Source organism: Dama dama, chromosome 4, assembly GCF_033118175.1.
Source record: "Dama dama isolate Ldn47 chromosome 4, ASM3311817v1, whole genome shotgun sequence".
NCBI classification, from domain to species: Eukaryota; Metazoa; Chordata; class Mammalia; order Artiodactyla; family Cervidae; genus Dama; species Dama dama.
The window spans coordinates 62,214,482-62,239,537 of NC_083684.1; the positions used below are offsets into that span (position 1 = coordinate 62,214,482).

Sequence of the window (25,056 nt, forward strand, 5' to 3'; positions counted from 1 at the left end):
ACCGAGGCTGAGAAACTGTGTGTGAGGCAGAGGAGCAGGAGAGAAAGAGAAAAAAGATGGGGGGCAGAGAGCATGAGGCCCAGAGAATGGGAGGGAGGAGAGAGAGAGAGGGAGACGGGGAAGGACCAGTGGAGAGACAGGGGTCAGAGGGAGAGGCAGGGAAGAGAGACGGAGACCCAGGGAGAGAAGGGCCCTCAGCCAGGCTCACGGAGGGCGGGAGACACAGGCCCCCAGTGAGTCAGGACTCAGAGAATCAGGAGTCCTCTCGCCCACCCCCTCCACCCTCATCAGAGCCTCAGTTTCCTCAGCTGCTTCCTGGGGTGGGGGTGGGGGTGGGGGAGGAAGCAGAAAGGCGGGGGCTGGGGGCAGACTGCGGCACCTGGGGACCTAACCACCGGACTTCACCACCAGAGGAAGAATGAGCACCTTCTATCCTGCTTCTCCCTCCTGGTCTCCTTCAGCTCCCCGACCCCACACCCTAGGCAGTGGCTGTTATGACCCATACATTCTCCCCCAATGAGGAAATCCAGCTGGACCCCCATCATTCATCAGCTGGCCTCACCCAGCACCAAGGGGTGGGGGGCAAGGACGATGGGCCCTTCCTACAGAGCCCAGACCCCTTGTGTCTGGAAAACTGAGAACTTCCACCACTGAGAAGGAAGGGGAACAGGAGAGGAGGGGCAGGGGAGGACACAAAATCTAAGGAGAGGTGGCAGTGTGAGTCGCCCAGCATGCAGTTGGTGCATAATTAGTGCCCCTTCCCTTTTCTGGGGGAGAGTGAGGAGAGCAGGAAGGGAGAGAAGAGACAGCCAAGTGTGGGGGGTGGGACACTGTGCTTTATGGAAAAAGCCTGGCACACAGTTGGTGCTCAATCAATGCCTGCTCATTCCCTTCTTCAGGAGAGAGAAGCCAAGTCAGAAAAAATATGAAGAAACCAGCAGCACGGAGGAAAAACAGCAAGAAACACAGCCTGTGGAGAGAGGGCCAGGGGTGGAAAGAACCAGGCATACAGTGGGTGCTCTTAAGTGTTCGTTCTTTTCCCGGGAGAATGAAGACAGGAGGAAAAGGAGAGGAGAGATGAGGCTCCAGCAGAGAGAATGGAAGCTGTGATGGAAGGAGACAGTGTAGGTAAAGGTAGTGTAGGTAGTGGGAATACAGTGGGCACTTAATAAATACCCACTCCCCTCCATGGGTGCAGGGACAGAGGAGGCAACCAGGATGAGGAAAGCAAGCCAAGAAGGGTGAGAGAAGAGAGAGCCGGGCTTGTGAGGCAAGCCAGGACAGACAGACAGCTGATAGGAGGAGTGGCACACAGCAGGCGCTCATACATGCCCAGTCCTCCCCCAGGAGAGAGCAAGGGGCAGAGAGGAGGGGAGAAGCTGGAGCAAGGAGCTGGGAAGAAGAGAGAAAATGAGGAGAGGACATGCTATTGTGCAGGTGAAGTACACAGGAGGTGCTCAATAGATGCACATTTTCTTCCTTGGACGAGAGAGAGAGCAAGAGGAAAAAGAAGACACGTGTAAAGCAAGGCTGGCCAAGGAGGTGACAGGATGGAGCAGGAGGGAGGAGGTGATGGCAGAGGAGGCAGTGCGGGTAAACCATGGGGCAAAGAGGAGGTGCTCAATTAATGCTTGTTCCCTTCCCCAAAGAAGGCCCAGAGAGCACAGGAAGGGAAGGTGGCAAAATGAGAGGAGCAGGAAGAAAGAAGCAAGAGATGAGCTGGGGGCGTAGGGTGGGGGAAGTGTTAATTGCCTGGTAAACACGACCCCATGGATATACAGTCCATGGAATTCTCCAGGCCAGAATACTGGAGTGGGTAGCCTTTCCCTTCTCCAGGGGATCTTCCCAACCCAGGGACTGAACCCAGGTCTCCTGCATTGCAGGCGGATTCTTTACCAGCTAAGCCACAGGGGAAGCCCTGGTATCCAGTAGGTGCTTCATAATTGCTTTTTCATCCCCAAGAAAGGGCAGACAGAGCAGAAAAAAGGAGAAGTCAGAGATGAAGGAACAGGGAGTGTCAAGGGGCAGGGGGAGTGGAGGGAAGCTGCCAGGCACACAATCAGTGCTCCATAAATGCCATATCCTCTCCTGGCAGAGAGCAGAAAGAAAGACCACAGGTCCGTGGAGAAGAGAGGGTGAGAGGAGAGTCGAGAAAGAGCAAGCAATTGCTTGGTATACCACAGTGAAGTGGGAGTGAAGTCGCTCAGCCGTGTCCCACTCTGTGATCCCACGGACTGTAGCCCACCAGGCTCCTCCTGCCATAGGAGTCTCCAGGCAAGAGTACTGGAGTGGGTTGCCATTTCCTTCTCCAATGGTGTTCAATAAATGTGTGTCCCTTGCCTTGGCAGAGAGCAGAGAGCCCAGAAAGACAAGGAGAGGATAGAGGAGGAACAGAGGAGGAAGAGAGTGTGAGGAAGGGAGAGAAAGTGTGTAAACTGCCTGGCACACAGTAGGTGCTCATTATATGTTCATTCCCTCCCCTAGGAGGAAGCAGAGTCAGAAAGGAGAGGAAATGAATAGAGAGAGAAGAAAGGAATTGGGGAAGAAAAGAGTGTAAGAAGAGACAGGGTTTGTAAATTCCCCAGCATACAGTAGGTGCTCAATACATGCCCATTTCCTTGCAGGAGAGACCAGGCAGTTCAGGAGGAAGGGAAAGGAAACACGGTGGAATGGATGGGAGAACAAAGAGAGAAGAAGGTGCAGGGACAGTGTGTGGAACTGCCTGGCAAACTGTAGGAACTTAATAAGTGCCCATCTCTTCCAAGGAAGAGAGCTGGGAGTTCAGGAGGAAGAAGCAGAGGGCACGGAGGAAGGGGGTGTCAGGACAGGCACGGAGGCATTCCGGGTGCATCCAGCAGGTGCTCCAGAAATGCCTGGCTCCTTCCCCTGCAGAGCAGAAAGCAGGCTCAAGGGGGTGGAGACCCCAGCAGGAAGGCCAGAAGGCGGGTGTAGGGGGGTCTGAAGCTGGAGGCTGAAGTCAGGCTTTTGGTGGCCCCCCACCCCAGCTGCCCCGAGGACCACAGAGTGGGACAAGGGCCCGTTGTTTGGGGCCTGGCACCGCCTGGCAGAGGTTGGGGGGTGGCTACTAGCCCCGTCTGCTGTGTCTGGAGGGACGCGGGCACTGCCTGCTGTGTGTCTGTCAGCCTCTGAGTCTCCGGGTCTTGCACCATCACCGGCCCTCCCCATCTCTGAGTCCATGGCGCCCAGCTGGTCTGCCTCTGTCTCTGGGTCCCTGTCCCCTACTGTCTCCGGGTCGGCCTCTGCACACATCTCTCTGCCTTTCTCCCCATCTCTTCCATCTGGCTCTCAGCCCGTTTCTGGTGGTCTCTCTGGGAGGCAGGAACCCTGACCTCAGCCCTGGGTTCCCGACTACCCCCTCCCACCCCTGGGATCAGAACAGGGGTGGTGTTGCTGAGCTCAGAGGCAGAGGGGTGAGAAAGGAAAGGAGGCGAGAGGACTTGGAGAGGTGAGGATAGACACAGCTTTATTCAGCAGAACCGCGGCAGAGGCCCCGGGGCGGCTCCATCCCGGGCGCTGGAGAGGCGGGGTCAGAGAGAGGAGAGAGAGGCTGGGAGAGGCAGGGAGAGATGGAGAGAGACGCAGAGAGAAGCGAGGAGAGAGATGGAGACAGACTGGGGAGACGGGAGAGGGATGGGCAGAAGGGTGGGAGATGCAGAGAGAGGTGCAGAGAGAAGGGCTGGGCGCGGGCAGAGAGAGAGAGAAAGCAAGAGAGCGGGGAAAGCCACGGAGACAAAGAAGTGGAAAGAGACAGGGAGGGCACTTCCCTGGTAGTCCAGTGGCTAAGACTCCGGGATCCCACTGCAGGGCGTGCGGGCTGGATTCCTGGTCAGGAACTGAGAACCTGCCCGCTGTGCGGTGCAAAGGGAGAGACAGACAGACAGACAGAAAGAGATGAAGAGAGAGGAGAGAGACGTGGGAAGACAAAGCCCAGAGAGATTACGGGGGAAGGGAGGCAGAGTCAGGGACGGGATGGGGAGAAACAGCCGCGGGGGCGGGGGTCCGAGATGCGAAGAGACGGAGAAAGGCAGAGGGAGAGAGCAGGGCGCCGCAGGGAGAGAGGAGAGAGCCGGAGAGAGGGGGCAGCGCCGGGCGGGTGGGACGCGGGGAGGCAGGAAGGAGCGCGGCCCCTCTCACCTGGCATCGCCGGCGGCCGCCCCGCCGCGGCCCGACCGCGATTTAAGGGGCGTCCCGGGGGGCGGGGCTGCACCCTCCCCCCCCCCCACGGCCTTATCTGGCCAGACCCGGGCTCAGAGAGCTAAATCGGGCCTCAGCTGTCGGTCTGGCGCCCGGGGGGCGCGAGCTGTCACCTCCCCCTGCACCTGCTGCCCCTTCCCCTCCTGCAGCCCCGCAGGCCCTGACACTCCCCGTGGGTCTGCCTGGGGCGCCCCTAACGGGAAATTGGGGATCCCCAGGAGCCCCCCCGACCACTTGACGCTCTGGGACCAGCCTGGCTGGGGGCATCCTGGGGACAAGGAACAGCCTGACTCAGTCTTGTGAATAGCGGGGGCGGGGCAGGGGCAGCAGGTGGGGGCCAGAGAGGCTGCGGTGGGGTGGTCCTGCACCCACCCTAAGAGGCAAACAGTAGGCACTCAACCTATGCACCGGCCCAGCCTGCTGGTGCTCTAGCCTGTGCAGAGCAGGAGGGATCATCACCTGAGGTGGGGCTGGGAGTAGGAGGGAGGGAGGATGCTGGACCCCCACGCCCCCACCCGTCCCCACCCCCGGGGTCCCACCCCCCTGCCCCGAAGCTCCCGCTCCTCGGACCATATTAGGCCACCGTGGAGAAGGCACCTGGGAAGATCACTCAGGCCCAGGAATAGAAACACTCAGGGAGCCCCGCCAGGCTGTCTGGGACCTGATGGGACAGGCGACAGGCACGGGGTGGGGGAGTGGGCTACAGAGGGCCCAGGGAGACAGACAGACAGACAGAGGCTGAGAGAGAGACACCCGGAAAGAGAGCCCAAGACAGGGGCACTGAGGAAGGGCCAGATGGGGGGAGTGTGGGGCCTGGGGGGCACCCCTGGCGTTGGGGTGTCCTGGGAGCCTGGCAGTTTCCCCACATGCACTGCTTGACTGTGTTTTATACGCGTGGCTGCTCCGGGTCTCAGCTGTGGTATATGAACTCTTAGTTGCTACATGTGGGATGCAGTTCCCGACCGGGGAGACCGGGACTGAACCTTGCCCCCCACCCCCCTGGCATTGGGAGCCTGGAGTCTTAGCCACTGGACCACCAGGGAGGTTCCTTGTGCAGCTTTACTTTTCATGTTTACCAGTTGCCCTTTGACCTCTGAAGCCTTGGGAGCCAGAATCCACCAAGCCTGAGTGCCCCCGCAATGGCTGGCCATTGCGTCCTGCCAGCATCTGCTCCCTGCCTTCCTTCTTGTGTTCCCCACCTTGGATGAATCTACTGCTGGGTGGAGCGCATCCTGAGGTGGGGGTAGGGAGACACCCCGAGTTGGGGCGCTGCCTGCCTCTCCCTGCCCACAGCCTCTGGGTCCCCCATTTCTGCTTGGCACCTAATGAGGTTCCCCACGTTTGCTCACTTCCTGCCCTTAAGCTCACCCCTCCTGGGTCAGGCCCGTGACCCCTAGAGCCATCTCCTGAGTCCCTGACCCGGGTCCTCCTCTCCTGATGTCACCCGGCCTGTCATACCCCTTGCATCCCACCCCCCCCCCCCCGCCCCCAGCAGCCGCTGTGGGGTCGCCCCATGGTCCCCCAGAGCCAGACCCTGGGGTCCCTCCTTCCCTGCCTGCTCCCTCACCTGCAGAGTGTGCCCTGACCCTCTTGTCACCTCTGTTTTGCCCGCAGGGTCCTGGCTCAGGCCTCATCTGCTCCCACGGGGACCCTCAGCCTCCTCCTGGGCCTCCAGCCTGCCCCTACGTGGCCCCAGAGGGGTCTTTCTGTATCCAGGACCGACCCGCCCCACCCCTGCTCATAGCCCCATCCTGGGCCAGGTCCAGCCCTCCAGCTGCTGTTGGAGGCCCTGTGGGCAGTGGGCCTGCCAGGATCTACCCTTATCTCTAATCACCTCCTCAGATAGATACTGGAGAAATTGCCTCCCTCAACATTCCAGGTCTCCTTGGGGGCTGTTTCTAATTCTGGAATGGCCCCTCCCACCCTTCCTACTGGCTCCCTGGAGAGCAATCCCCTCAGCCTCCTAGAGCCAGCCCTGCCCAGGACCCCACAGCTCAATCAGTAAAGAATCTGCCCGCAATGAGGGAGACCCAGGTTCCATCCCTGGGCCGCGGAGATCCCCTGATGGAGGAACTGGCAACCCACTCCAGTATTCTTGCCTGGAGAATTCTATGGACGGAGGAGCCTGGCAGGCTGCAGTCCATGGGACAAGGCTGAAAGACTGACACGTTCATTTTCACACTTCCAGCTCCTAGAGGCTGCCTTTTTCTTGGCTCGTGACCCCCTCTCGTCTTCAAAGACACCCCCAGGCCCCACCCCGAGTCTCCCATGTAGCGTCTTCATCACCCATCTTTCTCGGATTCTCCTCTCCTGCCTCTCTTCCATTTTTTTTTTATTTTTTATTTTTTGGCCGCACTGCACTGTGTGTGGAATCTTAGTTCCCCAACAAGGTACTGAAACCCCCGCCCTGCAGTGGAAGCGCAGAGTCTTAACCATACTGAACCACCACCAGGCAAGTCCCACTGCCTCCTTCACGTCTAAGGACGCTCGGGATTATACTGGGCTGATGCAGACCACGCAGGACAATTTCCCGCCTTTGAGGTCAGCAGCTCAGCCAGACTCGCAGGTTCCTGGATGAGGTCAGGGATGTCTTCTGGGGCCACGACTGCCAGTTGCTGGACAAGCTGGGCGCTGAGAAGTCAACCCTTGCCTTCTCCGTGGGGCTCATCTCCCCATACCCTCTGGGATGCAGAAGGCAAGGATTTGCATTGCTTTCTCCCAGTGCGTCCCCGCCCCACCCCCATGAGGAAACCGAGGCCCTGAGAGGTGAGTGCGTCCCAGGAGGTAGTCTAACCCGCTTAGGTCTCTGATAACCCTGAGTAACTGAAGGAGAGGGGTCCCTGGTGAGACACGGGCCAGGCCGGGAGCAAATTACCAGGTTTATTGAGGCAGCAGCAGCACGAGGCGGGGCGGGGATACGGGGCAGGGGGCGGGGCCTCCACTGGGTCCACGAGGTGTCCTGCCCCGGCCCCCCGGCGCTTGCTTGGGAGGCTGACGCGGTCGCGGGGGCCGCTCTGGGAGGGCAGCCGTGCTCCCCTCCTCCTGGGGTCAGTCTGCCCGCAGCCAGGAGCCCTGCTCCTCTACCTCCTTGGTCACCACCAGCAGCACCTCGCACAGGCCCTGAGCCAGCGCGGCCGCCAGGAAGGCCCTGCGCAGACACGGGGAGGCTGAGGCCTGGCGGGGGGGGGGTGGGGGGGGGGGGTGGGGGTGCGGGGGGGGGGGGGACAGGCCGCCTCCCCGTGGCCCCTGGCCCTGGAGCCGCCCCCAGCCCTCACCTGACGCCATCCTCGTCGCCCAGCACCTCGGGCGCCCGCAGCTTGGAGTCCAGGTTGTAGTAGACGCCGTCCACCTGGCGCAAGGCCACCCAGTGCCGCCGGCGCACGGGCAGGGACAGCAGCCCCAGCGAGACGGGCGAGGGCAGGTTCAGGATCAGCCCCAGCACCCGGGGCAGCGCCAGCTGGGACAGGGGCCTGCGGGTGGGGCGGGGGCGCCACGGTCAGAGCCCCGGCCCTGGGCGGGTGCCTGCTGGCCAGGTGTGTAGGGCCCGGGCTGGTGGCGGCGGTGGGCACCCGAGCCCACCCAGGGACTCGCCTCCATCAGCCCACCATTTGCTTCCTTCCACTCACCTGCTGCCCACCCCACCCAGACCTCCCAGTCAGGCCACCCACCCAACAAGTCACCCTTCACCCCCATCCACCTGCCCGTTCGTTACCCACGCATCATGTACCCAACCCAGCCAAGCCCCCAAGCACCACCTGCCCAACAACTCCACCATCCACCCTCTCCCCATTCACTCCTGACACATCTACCATCATCCATCATCCACCCATTATACACCGCCCACCCATCCAAGCCTCCCAGCCATAGAACAGTCACCTACCATCCACGCTCTTCACTGACCCACTCAGCCACCCACTGATGCAATCAACCCGCAGCCAGCCAGCTGACAGCCCAACATCTCCTCCACCATCCACCCAACTCTTCATCCGCTCTTTCCATCCGTCCATCCAGGATGTTCGCTATCTACTGCCTGTCAACTGGAGAAGGCAATGGCAACCCACTCCAGTACTCTTGACTGGAAAATCCCATGGACAGAGGAGCCTGGTGGGCTGCAGTCCATGGGGTTGCAAAGAGTCTGACACGATTGAGTGACTTCACTCTCACTTTTCACTTTCATGTATTGGAGAAGGAAATGGCAGCCCACTCCAGTGTTCTTGTCTGGAGAATCCCAGGGATGGCGGAGCCTGGTGGGCTGCCGTCTATGGGGTCGCACAGAGTCGGACACGACTGAAGCGACTTAGCAGCAGCAGCAGCCTATCAACTGAGGGCTTCCCAGGTGGCTCAGGGGTAAAGAATCCGCCTGCCAAAGCAGGGGACATGAGAGATGCGGGTTTGATCCCTGGGTTGGCCTGCAGCAGGAAATGGCAACTCACTCCAGTACTCTTGCCTGGAACATTCCATGGACAGAGGAGCCTGGCGGGCTACAGTCCATGGGGTCGCAAAGAGTTGGACATGGCTGAGTGACTGAGCATGCACCCACACGTATCAACAATCCATCCTTGATCTTTCATTCACTCAACCACCCATCCATTCATATATCTCATCACCCAATCTGCCCATTCACCATCCACTTACCCATCAACCTACCAATCATGCATCCATCAGCTTACCCCCTGACCATCCCTCTACCACCTCCCGAGCCCTCAGCCGGCCAGCCACCTGTTATCCACCCCTACAAACCCTCCACCTGTCTACCCCTTCCTCCCTCCCTCCCATCCACCCGTCCCCTCCCCCTGCGTTGTCCCCCACAGGCCACCGTCGCACCGCACCCACCGCGCCCAGCTCAGCACGCCTGACGCAGCGCTATGGTCCGCACCTCCTTCGGTCCCACCACACAGCGGCCAGGCCCTGCCCCTGCAGGGCGGCCATGATCACGTTGACGTCATAGTTGCCGGTGCCCAGGAGGCTGCGATGGGGGTTCAGCCGGGAGTCTGGGGCCAACCTGGTTGGGAGGTGGTCAGGGCCTCCTGAGTTGGGGGTTCCTGAGAGGGCCGCCCCCTCCCCCACAGAGCCAAAGAGTCCCAGGGTCCGTGAGTCACCCACCCTTGGGACTGTTCCCTCTCTTCAACCCTCTGCCCGACTCATCACCCCCAGCCATGTTCCTCCTGTCCCCCGACTCTCTCGTTCTGTCTTCAGGGAAGTAGGCCGTGTCCCCCACCCACAGCTCTGCTCAGGCCTTGCCCTCCTCCTCCTGGACCCTCACCCAGCTTCCAATCTCCCCCCTCCTAGGGGCTCCTCCTACACCCAGTGCTGCCCCTGCCACCCCCGTCACCCCAGGAGAGAACCCCAGCCCCTCGGCCTGGCCTGGCAGGATCTGGGCCCTGCTGGCCTCCTGGCTTCATGCCTGCCCCATTCCTTACAGCCACCTGACCCACCGCATCTCCCATGCTCCTGCACCCCGCCTTCCCTCCAGCTGTCCCCCAGCCCGCTTGTCTCTCTGGGCCCCGCCTCCTTGAGACAAAGGCAACTTTGTTCTGTCTCTGGGCCTTTGGGGGGCAAGGCAGGGGGAGGGGCTGGAGAGGGGGAAAGTTGTGTATTCTTTTTCTGTGTATCTGTTTCCCTGGCTTCCCTTAGGGCAGGGGCTCACAGCGGACTCATCTCTGAGTATCCAGCATGGCGAGCTATGAAAGAGTTGATTGATTCCTGTTCTGAATACATTCTAAAATAATCAGTCTGAGGGGCTGGGACTCGGCCTGAGGATGGCGGGGGTGGAGGCACGGGAGGGCTGTGAGCAAGAGATGGGAAGAAAGGGTCATCTGGGGGAGTAGGATCACACGGGGGACTGACGGGAGGGGAGAGACTGGAGGCCAAGGGGAGGGTCCAGAAGGCAGTAGGGCCAGAGAGGAGGGGCTCGGCAGAGAGATAACAGAGAAGTGATGTTTGAAATCCTGAATAGTGAGGCGGCACTCCAGGCTGCCAAGAAGAGAGAGCTGTGCCAGGCAGAAAGAACAGCCTGTGCAAAGGCCCAGGGGCACCATGTGGCACTCATTCAGAGACTAGAGGGGAATTTGTTTGGAAGCAAGCAGTGAGATATGAAGTTGCAGAGATGGGTGGGGACCACAGCACAGAGGGTTTTTGTTATCAGGCTGGGTGCGGAGCCTGGGGCTTCTGCCAGGGGTGCTGGGGGAGCCCTGGGAGGCCTGGGAGTGGGGGAGGGGCAGGTGCAGTGCTGGAGCCCTGTGTAGCCGGGACTGAAGGAGATAAACCAGAAGCTGGGAGGTGGGAAGAGAGTGAGGATGAGGGCAGAGGTAAAAGGCTGAGGCCAGGTCAGGGGCTGAGGCCAGCGGGGTGCGTAGCCGCCTGGGTAACATCTCGGCCTCTGAGTCCGGGAGTCCAGCCGGGCAGGGGATGGGGCAGCAGGAAGCTGCAGGGCTCTCCCTCAGGCCTTGCTCCGAGACCGAGGTGGGTGTCCCCGCCTCCGTGAGCCCTGCTTCTCCAGGGGCTGGGGTGGGTGATGGTCACCTCTTGCAGATCTCATCGGCAGCCTCCTGGCTGAAGAGCTGCTGCTGCAGGACGTTGTTGAGGGCGTGGACGGCACAGAGCTCCAGGCGTTGCCGTTCGTGGTACACGGAGGGCGGGCTTGGCTGAGCTCCTGGGGCCTGGGACATGCCGTCCTCGGCTCCTGCTTGGAGGGGTGGGGGGAGAAGGTGCTCAGGAGTCTGGGATCTGGAAATCCAACCTGCCAGCAGGCCCTTGGGGGCACCGTCATTGAGTGGGGGCTCGGGCAGCCTGAGGGGCCCCTGACTCTGACGATCTCCTGGCAACAGAGTACCTCCATTCCCTATTTCTAGGAAAAAAGCTCTCTCTTCTCTCGCTTAGCAACAGAGGACCACCACCCCCGCCCCTGCCACATCCCTAAGTGAATGGGTCCCTGTGGTGGTCACCTAGCAACAGAGAACTCCCCTCCCCTGTCCCTAGGTAACAGGCCTCCTCTCTGGTTACCTAGCAACAGAGGAGCCTCCTCCCCCCTCCCCCACTCGCCCCCTACTAGGTAACCAGGCTCTCCTCTGGTTACTTAGCAATAGAGGAAGCCTCCTCCCCGTCTCTAGGTAACAGGGTCTCTTCTGGTCGCCTAGCAACAGAAGACTCCCCTCCCCTGTCACCAACCAGCAGAGTTCTCTCCTCCTGTCACCTGGCAACAGGGCCCCCTTCCCGGACACCGAGTAACAGAGCTGTCTCCCCGACCTGTACCCCAACCATGGCGCTCGCCCGTCCCGCTGCCTGGAAACGCCCCTCACCCCGCCTGCCTCTCTGTTCCCCCAAACCGGGGGCTCCCGCATCCCCCCGGGCGGCGGCTCCGGGCTCCGAGAGCGCAGGGCGGGCCGCACAGCGCTGACTGGGCAGGTGGGACGGACTATAGCTCCCGGCGGCCCCCGCGAGCCGGACTACGATTCCCGGCGACCCCGGCGAGAGCGCGAGCTCCTCACGGAACGTCCGGGCAGCGTGGCCCGGAAGTCCGCTGTCGCCCCGAGAACGCGGGACTACAACTTCCGTCAGCCCTTCGAAGAGTCCCGGAAATGTGCCCTAAATCGTTCCTCTCCTTCTCACAGTTCCACGCCCCCTGGTGCTCGGAAGATTCTGGGAAACTTAGTGAGGAGGCTCTCGCGATAGGTTCGAGGGGTGTTACTTCCCTGTACGTCCTCTCCCTGGGCTGGCGTCATGCCTAGTGTGATAATGCAGCGTGACGTCACGGAAGGGAAAGTGATCAGACACCAGACCACGCAGGGAGAAAAGCCTCCACTATTTACTGAGACCAGAGGGATGTCTGAGGACACTGAGGCCAGGACAGCAGTGGGTCGGTGATGGTGGGAGGTAAATAAGGAGATGAGGATGTCCTCTCTGGAAGGGGGAGGCTTCTCAGCAGAGATGGATCCCCGGTTTGGAGGGGAGCTGGCAGCAGCCTGCGGGAGAGATACAGGGAATGAAAGGCTTAAACAGAGAGATGAGGAGTGACAGACACCTGGAAGAAGGAACAGATCACCGTGGGGTCGGAGAAAGACCTAGAGGGAGGGACTGAGACTCAGAGGGGAACAGAGACCCAGAGAGAGGGGCCAAAACCTAGAGGAAGAGGGATAGAGACCTGGCAGATGGAGAGACTCACATGCTAGAGTCCCCGAGAGACGGGGACACAGAGGCTGGGAGAGGAGACTTGGAGAGAGCGAGAGATCTATAAAGACTCAACCTCGTGGAGAAGAAGGTTAAGGAAACTCAGAAATAAAGATCAGTCGATAGAGACGGAATCAGAACTGCAGACTCAGAAAGCCTGAGACTCAAGCTCTGCCTGGGGCTTGGGGAGAGGGGCCGCTAGTGCCCAGGAGGAGCCTGGCCGTACCCACGAGGCTGCGCCAGAAGGTGGTGACGGTGGCAGAGCCGGTGACAGCGCCTGGCTCTGCGGGGTTCTCTCTGTGCGTGTGCACAGTGAAGCTTCGGCCTGTGGGGCCCGGGGGTCCGCTCAGCTCCACATCCACCACGTGCATGTTCTTGAGGCTGGGGCAAGCAGGGTGGTCAGTCTAGCTGGTCTGGCCCCAGCCCAGACCCCACTCAGCTCCGCTCACCTGAAATCAGCCACAAGCACCCCGATCACACGGTCGAAGCCCAGGCTGGGGGCGGCCAGGGCAGCGGCCGCCATGGTGTTGGAGTTTCGGGGGGCGTGGGGGCAGAGCCCCCGTACAGGGCCTTCATAGAGCACGGCACGAGGCCCGGTGCTGCGCATCGTAGCCAGCGGTCCCTCGAGCCGGAAGCCATCGGGGTGTGTGGCCATGGAGACACGGAGGCTCTGGAAGTGAAAGCTGGGGTTAGGGAGCCTGGGTGTGCCTCTTGGCCACCTCTGATTCCCGGGGAGTGCAGCGGGCCCTCACCTGGAGACCCCCGGCTTCGTCCAACCTGGAGATGTCCTCCGCGCCCCACAGGGCCCCCCGGGCCACGAACACAGCGTGGCTCCAGCGATGTGAGGCCTCCAGGAGCTGCCGCTCTGTGGCCTGGTCAGCCAGGGCTGAGGGGGACCCTACCTGGGGCAGATGAAGCGGGGAGCTGAGGTCAGGAGATGGATCCCACTTTAGGGTGGGGTGGCATCAAGGCGGAAGAGGCGGGGCTCACCAGGAGATTGGCATAGCGCAGGATTTCTGCCCCAGATTCCTGGATTATTTTGGGATGGGCCACTTCCACCACAAGGTCAGGATGCCTGGGAGACGGGAGAGAGGCAGGGAAGGCCTCGAAGAGGTATCGGTCCTCCCCCCGCTCCCCAGGTTCCCTGAGTCTGTGGAGGCCCGTCATGTTTCACTCTGGCCTGGGAGGGGAAATAGGACGGAGGCTTGTCCTGTTTCACGTTTGGGTGAGGGAGGACCAGAGAGGGTAAGGGCCTTGCCTGAGAGCACACAGCACTTAAAGGAGGCCAGAATAAGAGTTTCAGAGAGTCCTGCTCTCTCATGGCGAGGTCACTGACCTCTCTCCGAGAGCAGCAAGATTCTGGAGCTGGAGGGAAGGGGGTACGCTCCCCGCCATTCGTCCTGCATCACGGTTCCAGACAAAAACAAGTTCTAGGCCCAGTTCTGGTCCCTGAGTCAGCAAGTGGGAGGCCAGGGACTGTCCTGGGGAGAAGCAAAGAGACTCAGAGAGAGGGGGACAGGGACTCAGGAGGGAGGGGACAGAGACCCAGAGAGAGGGGGACAGGGACCCACAGAGAGGGGGACAGGGACTCAGAGGGGACAGGGACCCAGAGAGAGGGGGACAGGGACCCAGAGAGAGGGGGACAGGGACCCAGAGGGAGGGGGATAGGGACCCAGAGAGAGGGGGACAGGGACCCAGAGAGAGGGGGACAGGGACTCAGAGAGAGGGGGACAGGGACTCAGAGGGGACAGGGACCCAGAGAGAGGGGGACAGGGACTCAGAGGGGGACAGGGACCCAGAGGGAGGGGGATAGGGACCCAGAGAGAGGGGGGCAGGGACCCAGAGAGAGGGGGACAGGGACTCAGAGAGAGGGGGACAGGGACTCAGAGAGAGGGGGACAGGGATTCAGAGGGGACAGGGACCCAGAGAGAGGGGGACAGGGACCCAGAGGGAGGGGGGCAGGGACCCAGAGAGAGGGGGACAGGGACTCAGAGAGAGGGGGACAGGGACCCAGAGAGAGGGGGACAGGGATTCAGAGGGGACAGGGACCCAGAGAGAGGGGGACAGGGACCCAGAGGGAGGGGGGCAGGGACCCAGAGAGAGGGGGACAGGGACTCAGAGAGAGGGGGACAGGGACTCAGAGGGGACAGGGACCCAGAGAGGAGGACAGGGATCGGGGGCGGGGGGGGGCACAAAAACAGGTTGCGGGCAGAGACCCTGAGGGGCCGGAGACCCGCGGTGGGGAGTGCAACACGCTTAGGCAGACTCAGCCAGGCCACAGATCAAGACAGAGATGAAAGGAATGTTGGTGGAGGACACAGGCTTTTGAGGCTCCAGAAAGGACCCTGGGGAGAGGCCCCGGACAGTCAAGGACTCACCGAGGCGTCCGTAGCCCACTATCCCCACCTTCTTCGGGACCCTGTCGAGGGCCATGCCCTTGAATTCAGTGGTCTGCGTCTGAGCTCCACTGCCTGCTGCCCCTCTCACCCCACACACGAGGTTTGGGCAGTGGCTGATCTTTGGACTCTGACCCTCGGTCCTCTCCTGAACCTTCCCCCTTCCCTGTGGTGGCCCAGAGGTGGGGGTGAGGGGGTGCTGCATGGGGGCAAAAGGAGGATTCTGGGGACAGTAGGCAAGATGGTTTGGGGTTCTAGGACCCTGCATCGTGCCCCCCCCCCCCAGTCTAGCCTGTTCTTTCTCTGCATCACGTCCTCCTGTCTTCCTGCTGATGTGGAAAATTTCCTCTGCAGTCCCCTGCCCCCCTTTTCTGGCCAGCCAGGTTGTCATGGAAACTGCATCCTGCTTGGGTTGGGGGTAGAGAGGGTTGGAAGCAGGGGAGAGGAGATGGTGATGCTGGACTCTGGGCTCTGTCTGTCCCCTTGCTTCTGCTTCTGTATTTCCAGTCCCCATCCTTGCCCCACCCCAGCCACCACCGGTGCCTTGGCACCCGGGGTTCTTGTCAACGTTCCTCCTCAGCGTTTTCCTCCCTTGGTTCTCTGTCTCCATCTCGTGTGTCTCTCACTCTCATCGCTGTCTCTCCACCTTCTCCTGGATCTCCATCCCTCCAGCTCCTACTCCTGCCTCCTCTGGGCTGGCTACCATTCCGTCCCCAGCCAGGCCGGGCCCTCATCTCCCGCAAAGTCCGAGGGAGGCCTGGCCTGGTCATGCCCATCTCCCCACAAGGCAGCAGGAGCTGGAGATGCGTTCATCCTAGCCTCAGCGGCCCCCCCCCCCAAGCGCCCCCCCTCCCAGCTCCCATGGAAGGGGTCCACGCTCGCAGCCCCTCTCCAAACCTGCCTCCCGCCAGTCTGATCATCCTTCTGTTCACCTTGACTTCTCACCTTTTACCCTCCCCTCCCCCAGCCAGGACGCCACCTTATATCCTCACTCCCATGCTCGTACCTCCCCTCTTGCCACCTCCCATGGCCAACGAGAAACCTGCAAGGCCTGGGGAGGCCCCGAGTGCCCCCCCACCCCCGACCATGAGCCCCCGCCACTGCGCCTCGAGGGTGCCTGGCATCGGAAATGGCGGAGGCTGCGGCACTCTTGGCTCCCTGCCCCCAACCACCACCTGGTACCCGCTGCAGCGTTGCCATAGCAACCAGGATGGGCCCCGAGAGAGGACGAGAGAGAGAGAGAGAGAGAGAGAGAGAGAGAGAGAGAGAGAGAGAGAGGGAGAGAGCTTGAGCCTGAAAGAGGGAGCCAGGGGGAGGCCAGGCGTAGCTTGAGAGGAGAGTCCCCAGCAGACAGGCCTGACAAATAGGGCCGGGGACCCCAGACACGTCGCAGCAGAGGCGGCTGCCACGGGTGATAAGTGAAGAATTTGCTCTAAGAGCCCCAGGTGGGGGAGAGATAAGATTCTGTGGGTCAGAAACAGGCGGGGTGGAGGCGGAGGGCCAGGAGCATGGACCCAGTCCAGGCCCTCTGGGAGCATACAGGGCCTGGGTGCGGTCCCGGGGGCTTCCAGCCCTCCTCGCGCCCCACCTGCAGTCGTGGACGCCATAGGGTCCGGCCGTCCTGCGCATGCGCCAGGCCTGCCCTGTTCGCTGACCAGGGTGGGCGCAGGGGAGAAAGGCGGCTGAGACCCGAGCCGCTGCTGGGGCCGAGCCCCGTGTGTGTGCAGTGATGTCTGCCCAGAGCAGTGCCTTATCCTGCTTCCACTGGCTTCTGCCTGTCTGCACAGCACGCAAAAGCTGCCCTGGGGGACCCTCTGGAGGTTGAATCGCTGGCACCTTGGCCTCCTCTGGCCCCACCAGCATCTGCCCGCTGGCCTGACCAACCTCTGGCGTTTGCTGCCACTGGCTGGCTCTCATCTCTCCGAGGACTCTGTGTGCGGCCCCTGCCCTTCTGAACTACACCGTGCGTCCGAGCCTGCTAAATCACTTCAATCGTGACTGACTCTTCGTGACCCCATGCACTCTAGCCAGCCAGGCTCCTCTGTCCATGGGCTTCTCCAGACAAGAATACTGGAGTGGGTTGCCACAGCCTCCCCCAGGGGATCTTCCTCAACCAGGGATCCAACCCACGTCTCTTGCATCTCCTGCACTGGCAGGCAGATTCTTTACCACTAGTGCCACCTGGAAAGCTACAATATAGCCCTCGCCTACTCCCCGGGCCTGGACTCTGCCTTGTGCCTCTGAGTTAACCAGGCAGAAGTGCAGCCCCCTCATGCCCAGCAGGCCCCAGCTGCAGCTTGAGCACCCTTCATGCCCCTCCTTTCCTCCCCTGCCAGCTTTCTCCAGAGGCAGTGTCTCCAATGGGTTTGCAGTGGAGACAGACCCTCTCAGGTTTGGCTCTGTGATGAGCTGAATTGTGTCCTCGCCTCCAGGAGCTGTGAATATGACCCTAGTAGGAAACAGGGTCTTTGCAGATGACTGAGATCATGCTGGAGCCGGTCGTCCCCAATCCGATATGGCTGCTGTCTTCATAAAGAGGGGTTCTCAAGTGGCTCAGTGGTAAAGAACCTGCCTGCCAAGCAGATGCCGGTTCCATCCCTGAGTTGGGAAGATCCCCTGCAGGAGCGCGTGGCAACCCACTCCAGTATTCTTGCCTGGGAAGTCCCATGGAGAGAGGAGCCTGGAGGGCTACGGTCCGTGGGGTCACAAAAAAGTCAGACACGACACAGGGACTAAACAACCACCACCTCATAGAAGGGGGGGGGGAGTTGGGCACAGATACACAGGAAAGGTGATGTGGGGACGGGAGAAGAATGCCCTGTGGAGCCTGGGGTGACACCGCCACCAGTCAAGGAGCACCTGGGGCCACCAGAAGCCAGAAGGGGCGGAGAAGGACCCTTCCCTACAGAGGGAGCATGGCTCTGCCGCTACCTTGATCTTGGACTCGGAACTGAGACACTAAATTGCTGTGGTTCTGAGCCACCCACTCTATGGTACCTTGAAAGGGCAGCCCCAGGAAACAAGCCCCCTGGATTCCTGCTGTGAGGTGGGAGGTGAGGGGAGAGGATCCCAGAACATGCCTCCTAAGAGGTGCAAGGAGATTAAACACAATGCCAGGTGCGCTGGGCGGCCCAGCCCTTCTCTGGGGCCTCAGGGGTGAAAGGGTAAGGGTCTAAGACCACCTGGAGGCACCAGCTCCCCTGCTGACCTTCCCGATGGGGCCTGGAGTTTTCCATCTTCTCATTTAGCTGCCCACCCACGTTCCCTTTTTTCTCTCTCCTCCATGCTTCCATGACCAAAAAAAATTTTTTTTTTTTTACTTTTTCCATGTTTTTTTTTTTTTTTAAAGTAATTACAGAGCAGGTAGTCGTTGACGCAAACCTCCCTTCAGTATCAAAAGAGTCTGTGGGGCAGGAGAAGGTTGGGGATAACTGTGGGGGACGGGCTGACGCCGCCCCATCCCCGGCCCACGGGGGCCTGGGGGCCAGGAGTGGACTCCCCCGGGACAGGGCCAGGGTGTCCGGAGGCTCTGACCGTGTGGCCGTCTCTTCAGTTTCCAGGGGGTTAGGGGTAGGATAGGGCGGGGGTGGGGGTCGGGGGACAGGCGTCAAACTGCAAAAAATGAACCGTAAAAGGAGGGCTGTTGGGGGCGAGGGGAGAGGACACCCCTCAAAAAAGCTCCTCTCTCCCCTGGAACGCCGAGGGCCAGGAGCAGTTGTTCGTGAGAGCGAGGAGGAAAGGCGGAGGCTTCTGGCCACTCCCCTCCTGCGTCCCCTCCCATCGCCAGGGAGCGGGGCGAGGCCCGGAACCCCTGGGGGGCTCCATTCCCGGGGCCCCACCCTGTCCTCGCTTGGAGAGCCGCCCTGGGGTCCGGACGCGGGTGGGGGCTCTGAGCTGCCTGCCCCAACCTCCCCTGTGCGGGGTTGGGGCTGTGGGGAGGGTCCCGGTCCGGCCCCAGCCCCTCCCCCCTTGGGGGGCCCACCCCATCCCCCCCAACCCCGGCTTCAGATCTGCGTCTCTTGCACGTTCTCCTTGGAGCCGCTCTTGAAGAGCAGAGGTTCGTGGATGGAGTTGAGGCCGGGCGGGCCCTTGCCCCCGCAGCCCCCGCCGCTCGGGTTGCTGCTGTAGTGCGCCTTGAAGGCGGCCGCCACGTAGTGGTGGTGGTTGAGGTGGTCGCGCTCCAGGGCGGGCAGGGCCAGGTGGCTGTCCCCGCCCACGCCACCCCCGCCCGCCACGGCGGCGGCGGCGGCCACGGACACGGCGGAGGCGGCGGGCAGCTCGTCCTCCACGTTGATGATCTCCACCGTGCGCGTGGGCCCGTGGTGCTTGTGCAGCTGGTGCTGCCTGCGCAGCTTGTAGAAGGCCACGAGCATCACGGCGGCCATGAATGTGATGGCCACGAAGCAGCCGATGATGATCTTGGTGGTCTTCATGACGTCGTCCAGGTCCTTGAGGGCGTTCTCCGTCACGTCCGTGATGGGCACGGTGAACGCCTTCTCCGTGGGCCGCGAGGAGCGCGGGGCGGGCGCCGTGGTGGACGAGGAGGCCGGGCCGGCCCCCTCCCCGGGTCGGCCCCCGCCCCAGACGCCGTCTGTCGTGGGCCCCGGCGGCTCCTTCTCGGTCCCGCGCGGCTGCAGGGCCTCCTCTCCCGGCTGCGTCTCCAGGGTCTCCACCGTCACGGTGGTGAAGTAGGTGTAGCCGCCGCCCCCGCCTCCGGGGCCGCCCCCGGGGCCGCCCCCACCGCCGCCGCCGCCCGCGCTGCCGGCACTGCCAGCCGCCACCGGGTCAACGGCTGAGACGTTGAGTGTGGCCGAGGCCGTGGTGTTGCCGGCCGAGTTCGTCACCATGCAGGTGTACTGGCCCGTGTCTTGCACGGTGACGTTAGTGAAGTTGAGCGTGCCGTCGTGGAGGACGGAGATGCGCACGCGATACGAGCCGTGCGTCATGAGGGTGCCATTGGGCGTCAGCCAGTTGACGGAGGTCATGGACGTGCCCGTGCGGCACTTGAGCTCGGCGGCCATGCCCTCGGTGACGTTGAGGTCCGTGGGCGGCTCCACGATGACCGGCGCGTAGCAGGTGAAGTGCGACTGGTCCAGCTCGCCGATGTAGCGCCCCTTGAGGCCGGCGGGCGCGTGGCAGCGCGCGCAGCACGTCGTGTTGCTGGGCACCGTCTCCTTGAGCCACCAGCTCAGCCACAGCACATCGCAGTTGCAGTGCCAGGGGTTGTGGTTGAGGTGGACGCGCTCCAGGCGGTGCAGGGGCGTGAAGAGGTCGTGGGGCAGCGACATCAGATTGTTGTGGGACAGGTTGAGCTCCTCCAGCGACTTGAGGTCGTCGAAGGCGTTGCGCTCGATGGTGGCCACCTGGGCGTGCATCAGCCACAGCTTGCGCAGGCTGGTCAGGCCCTGGAAGGAGCCCGGGCGGATGAGGTCCAGCCGGTTGCCGGACAGCTCCAGCTCCTCCAGGCGCACCAGGGCCGTCAGGTTGGGGATGTCCTTGAGGTTGCACATGCCCAGGTTGAGGTAGCGCAGGTTCACCAGGCCCTCGAAGGCCGCCTCCGAGATGTACTCCAGCCGCTTGAGCTCGCCCAGGTCGAGGCGGCGGAGCGAGGGCACGCGGTTGAAGGCGTAGGACGGGATGCTCTCAATGGGGTTGTTCCGCAGCCAGAGCTCGCGCAGCTTGGACAGGTACTCGAAGGCCTGCGTGGGCACCGTCGTCAGCCGGTTGTCGAACAGCTCCAGGGTGTTGAGGCTGGGCAGCCCGTTGAAGGCGCCCACCTCGATCTTGCGCACCAGGTTCTTGCTCAGCTGTAGGATCTCCAGGTGCCGAAGGTGCTTGAACGTGTCCGTCCGGATCACCTGGGGGCGGGGGGAGGGGAAACACCATCGGTGATACTGACACTAACTGGGTGGACCACAGAGGGTTTTTTTTTTTAAATTATTTTATTGAAGTATGGTTGATTTGGGCTTCCTTGGTGGCTCAGACAGTAAAGAATCTGCCTGCAGTGCTGGAGACCTGGGTTGGATCCCGCAGTTGGGAAGATCCCCTGGAGAAGGGAACGGCAACACACTCCAGTATTCTTGCCTGGAGAAGCCCATGAGCAGAGGAGCCTGGTGGGCTATATAGTACAGGGGGTTGCAGACAGTCAAACACCCTGAATGACTAACACTTTTCATGGCTGGTTAATTTCTGTTGTAAACCAGTGATTCAGTTAATAGATACATGAAAAATACATGTATATATTCATATATATGAAAAATAATAAATATATATACACAACATGCATTCTTTTTTCTATTCTTTTCCATGATGGTTTATCACAGGATACTGAATATAGTTCCATGTGCTATGCAGTAGGACACTGTTTATCCATTCTATATATAATCGTTTGCATCTGCTAATCCCAAATTCCCAACCCATCCCCTTCCCTTGGCAACCAGGAGTCTGTTCTCTATGTCTGGATCAAAGAGCTCTGAGTGCTGGCGCGGGTGACGACTCCCCGCGTCTCCATCCTTGCTGTAAGATCATGAGGTCACTGTGGAAAGTAGTTTGAGGCTTTCTTCTTATAAAGTGAAGCAGAGAGGTTAGTTACCTGGGACCCGGCCCCTCCAGTTCCCAAGTATTTCCCCATGAGAAAGGACAGCAGATGTCCATCCAAAAGCCTGTGATGGGTGCTCACAGCATCTGTGTTTGTTACAGCCCAAGCCGGAAATGAACCAGGGCCCATCACCTGGTGATGGAGCCACACTCTGTGTCTGCAGGATGGGACACAACAGCTCAGCAAGGGAAAAGAACAAACTTTGGACACAACAGCTTGGATGGATCTCACGGGCGTCAGGTTGGGTGAAAGCAGCCAGACCCAAAGGAGCATGTGCCATAGAACCCTGTCCATTCCACGTGTGTGTGTATGTTCCGGAGCAGGGGGAAGACAGTCTGCAAAGGGCCGCGAGGGAACAGGATTCCTGGGCTGATAGAAATGCCCCTAGTTGGGGTGGTGGTTACAAAGGTGAATGCAACTGTCGAAAGTCCCCAAACTACCCATAACATAGTGAAGTCGCTCAGTCGTGTCCGACTCTTTGTGACCACCATGGACTGTAGCCTACTAGGCTCCTCTGTCCATGGCATTTTCCAGGCAAGAGTACTGGAGTGGGTTGCCATTTCCTTCTCCAGGGGATCTTCCCTACCCAGGGATTGAACCCAGGTCTCCAGCATTGCAGGCAGATTCTTTACCAGCTGAGCCACCAGGGAAGCCCACCCGTAACATGGGAGGCATTTTATCCTATATATAGAATTTAATCAGAAAGATTAAATATAGGAAATCCCCTGGTGGTCCAGTGATTAGGGCTCCAAGCTCTCACTGCCAAGTGCTCCAGTTTGGTCCCTGGTCAAGGAAACTAATGGAGAAGGCAGTGGCGCCCCACTCCAGTCCTCTTGCCTGGAAAATCCCATGGACGGAGGAGCCTGGTAGGCTGCAGTCAGTGGGGTCTCTAAAAGTAGGACGCGACTGAGCGACCTCACTTTCACTTTTCACTTTCATGCATTGGAGAAGGAAATGGCAACCCACTCCAGTGTTCTTGCCTGGAGAATCCCAGGGACGGGGGAGCCTGGCGGGCTGCCGTCTATGGGGTCACACAGAGTCAGACACGACTGGAGTGACTTAGCAGCAGCAGCAGCAAGGAACTAAAATTTCACAAGCTTTGTGACATGGCCAAAAAAAAGAGATTAAAAAAAGTTAGGGACTTCCCTAGTGGCCCAGTTGTTGACTCTGTGCTGCCAATGCAGGGGACACGGGTTCAGTCTCTGTTTGGGGGACTAAGATCCCACATGATGTGTGGCATGGCCAAAAGATTTTTTAAAAAAAGTTATGCCAGCAGTTAACATGCATTGGATACTTCTTGGGTGCCAGAAGCTATTCTAAATGCTTTATGACCAACAACTCAGTCAATCCGACAAATTGCCCTGAAATCCGTAGAGTAACTATGAAATCCATAGAGCTCCAAAAGCCAGGTTTCTCAATAACTTTGGCACCAAACCCCATTTGGTGGCAAAACCTGATCCGAACTCATGTGAAGTTGTTTAAAGCTTTTATTGATCCCCTTCTTGTGACTAGTCAAACATTCCACTCTAGAACATTCCCAGATTTAAGAAGTATGAGATCCTTGGGGGTGCTGTAAACATAAATGCTGTATATGAGTATCTTTCTAATATCGGATGGCCAAACACATTCATCCTTGAGGGTGTCACACGAGGGGTTATGAGTTATGTCCATCTAAGTGGGAAGATGAGGGTGAAAGAGGAGAGTGGGAAAGCTGGCTTAAAACTCAACATCCAAAAAACTAAGATCATGGCATACAGTCCCATCACTTCATGGCAAACAGATGGGGAAAAAGTGGTAACAGTGACCAATTTTCTTTTCTTGGGCTCCAAAATCACTGTGGACAGTGACTGCAGCCATAAAATTAAAGGATGCTTGCTCCTTGGAAGAAAGCTATGACTAACCTAGACAGCATGTTCAAAAGCAGAGACATCACTTTGCTGACAAAGATTCATGTAGTCAAAGCTATGGATTTTTGTCAGTAGTCATGTACAGATGTGAGAGTTGGACCCTAAAGAAGGCTGAGCGCTGAAGAATTGATGCTTTCGAACTGTGGTGTTGGAGAAGACTCTTGAGAGTCCCTTGGACTGCAAGGAGATCAAACCAGTCAATCCTAAAGGAAATCAATCCTGAATATTCATTGGAAGGATTGATGCTGAAGCTGAAGCTCCAATACTTTGGCTACCTGATGTAAAGAACTGACTTGTCAGAAAAGACCCCAATGCTAGGAAAGATTGAAGGCAGGAGGAGAAGGGGACGACAGAGGATGAGATGGTTGGGTGGCATCACCGACTCGATGGATGTGAGTTTGAGCAGGCTTCAGGAGTTGGTGATGGACAGGGAGGCCTGGCGTGCCGCAGTCAGTGGGGTAGCAGAGAGTGGGAACGACTGAGTGACAGAATGAGGACAAAGCGGGAGGAAGTGGAGGCTCAGAGAGACGCAGTGACTGGCCCAGGGTGCACAGGAGGGGCTGGCAGATCTGGGATCCGACCGAGGTTGTCTGGCTCCAGAGCCCCAGCTCTTCACCCCTGCACTTGGCTGCCACCTGTCAGGGTGGAGGTTGATGGACCACAGAAGGGGCAGCGCTGGGCTGGGCGTGGGACGCAGAATCTAATCTTACCAGATTCTCCTCATCAATCACCGTGCTGGTTACAGCAAGGCACCGGAGACCGCACAGCCACCAGACAGCTTTTCTGCAGCCTAGTTATGCCACGGAGACGCTTGCATTCGAATATTAAGGGGATAATGGAGAACCCTAAATAGCAGACAGTGTGCTTATGACCTCATAGAACTTAAAAAAAAGCAGCCAAGGAACTGGGTGTGCGCATATACGCAGCAAGAAAAGGCCGCAAGGACATGCCCTAGCCACTTCTTGGTGGTGAACTCCAGCAGCTGGGGATTATGGACTTCAGTTATTTTTCTTAAGTTATGCTTTCTCTTTAATGAATACAAATTACTTTTACGTAGAAAAACACCTTAAAACCTTAAAAAAAGAGACTCTAACCTGGGAAGCACCCCAGGATAAGGAACAACGTTATTCCTGGTGCAGTTATCATCGTAAAACAAGAGCCACCATTCCTGCAGGCACGACCCAACAGAAGCATGACACCCGCTACGTGTTTAATTGTCAATTTCCTAGAGGCCCCATTAAAAAAAAAAAGACCCAAGACAGATGAAATCAATTTTAATGAATGATTAGCTTGATAGTTCCAAGATAGAAGGGGACAACACAGGATGAGATGGTTGGATGGCATCACTGACTCAATGGACATGAGTCTGAGCAAACTCCGGGAGATGGTGAAGGACAGGGAAGCCTGGCGTGCTGCAGTCCATGGGGTCGCAAAGAGTCGGACACGACTTAGCAAGTGAACTGGATTTCCCAGTAGCTCAGCTGGTAAAGAATCTGCCTGCAATGTGGGAGACCTGGGCTCGATCCCTGGGTTGGGAAGATCCCCTGGAGAAGGGAACGGCCACCCACTCCAGTATTGTGGCCTGGAGAATCCCATGGACTGTATGGTCCATTGGGTCGAAAAGATCCGGACACGACTGAGCGAGTTTCATACACTCACTGGTGACCGAACAGCAACATTATGGTTTCAGCATGTAATCCAGGGGAGAACTTACATATGACATATTTTACGATCTCTTTTTTAAATTTGTTTTTACTGAGCTGGGTCTTCATTG

The 25,056-nt window shown here is 59.4% G+C and overlaps 3 protein-coding genes across 4 annotated transcripts in view; all 3 read right to left on the reverse strand.

Annotated features, from left to right (window-relative positions):
• Positions 1-7,095: 7,095 nt before the first annotated feature.
• Positions 7,096-11,681, reverse strand: JOSD2 (Josephin domain containing 2). Its single transcript, XM_061139983.1, has 5 exons — positions 11,514-11,681; positions 10,738-10,897; positions 9,092-9,217; positions 7,491-7,685; positions 7,096-7,363 (listed from the first exon to the last, which is right to left on the reverse strand). Exons 2-5 carry the CDS (start codon positions 10,881-10,883, stop codon positions 7,264-7,266), a joined length of 567 nt encoding a protein of 188 aa, XP_060995966.1. The 5' UTR covers positions 10,884-10,897; positions 11,514-11,681; the 3' UTR covers positions 7,096-7,263.
• A 399-nt stretch (positions 11,682-12,080) lies between these two features.
• Positions 12,081-14,818, reverse strand: ASPDH (aspartate dehydrogenase domain containing). Its single transcript, XM_061139956.1, has 7 exons — positions 14,760-14,818; positions 13,718-13,862; positions 13,372-13,456; positions 13,134-13,283; positions 12,831-13,051; positions 12,608-12,762; positions 12,081-12,176 (listed from the first exon to the last, which is right to left on the reverse strand). The coding sequence occupies exons 1-7, from the start codon at positions 14,812-14,814 to the stop codon at positions 12,133-12,135; spliced, it is 855 nt and encodes a 284-aa protein (XP_060995939.1). The 5' UTR covers positions 14,815-14,818; the 3' UTR covers positions 12,081-12,132.
• A 3,291-nt stretch (positions 14,819-18,109) lies between these two features.
• LRRC4B (leucine rich repeat containing 4B) overlaps positions 18,110-25,056 on the reverse strand; it is a 42,244-nt gene continuing 35,297 nt past the window's right edge. For both annotated transcript variants that reach the window (XM_061139893.1, XM_061139892.1), the window contains exon 3: positions 18,110-20,635. In XM_061139893.1, the coding sequence (XP_060995876.1) occupies positions 18,782-20,635 (1,854 nt within the window). In that variant the 3' untranslated portion in view covers positions 18,110-18,781. The remainder of the gene's footprint in view (positions 20,636-25,056) is intronic.

Bases quoted from the DNA above. Each gene is read 5' to 3' on its own strand.
- JOSD2 (XM_061139983.1), bottom strand. From the start codon at position 10,883: ATGTCCCAGGCCCCAGGAGCTCAGCCAAGCCCGCCCTCCGTGTACCAC. The intron at 7,686-9,091 runs GTGCGGACCATA...CCCCACCCGCAG, and splicing joins GTGTGGTGGGACCGAAGGAG to GCCCCTGTCCCAGCTGGCGC. The intron at 7,364-7,490 runs GTGAGGGCTGGG...GTGTCTGCGCAG, and splicing joins GGCGACGAGGATGGCGTCAG to GGCCTTCCTGGCGGCCGCGC.
- ASPDH (XM_061139956.1), bottom strand. From the start codon at position 14,814: ATGGCCCTCGACAGGGTCCCGAAGAAGGTGGGGATAGTGGGCTACGGA. The intron at 13,284-13,371 runs GTGAGCCCCGCC...CATCTGCCCCAG, and splicing joins TGCGCTATGCCAATCTCCTG to GTAGGGTCCCCCTCAGCCCT. The intron at 12,763-12,830 runs GTGAGCGGAGCT...TGCTTGCCCCAG, and splicing joins GTGCTTGTGGCTGATTTCAG to CCTCAAGAACATGCACGTGG.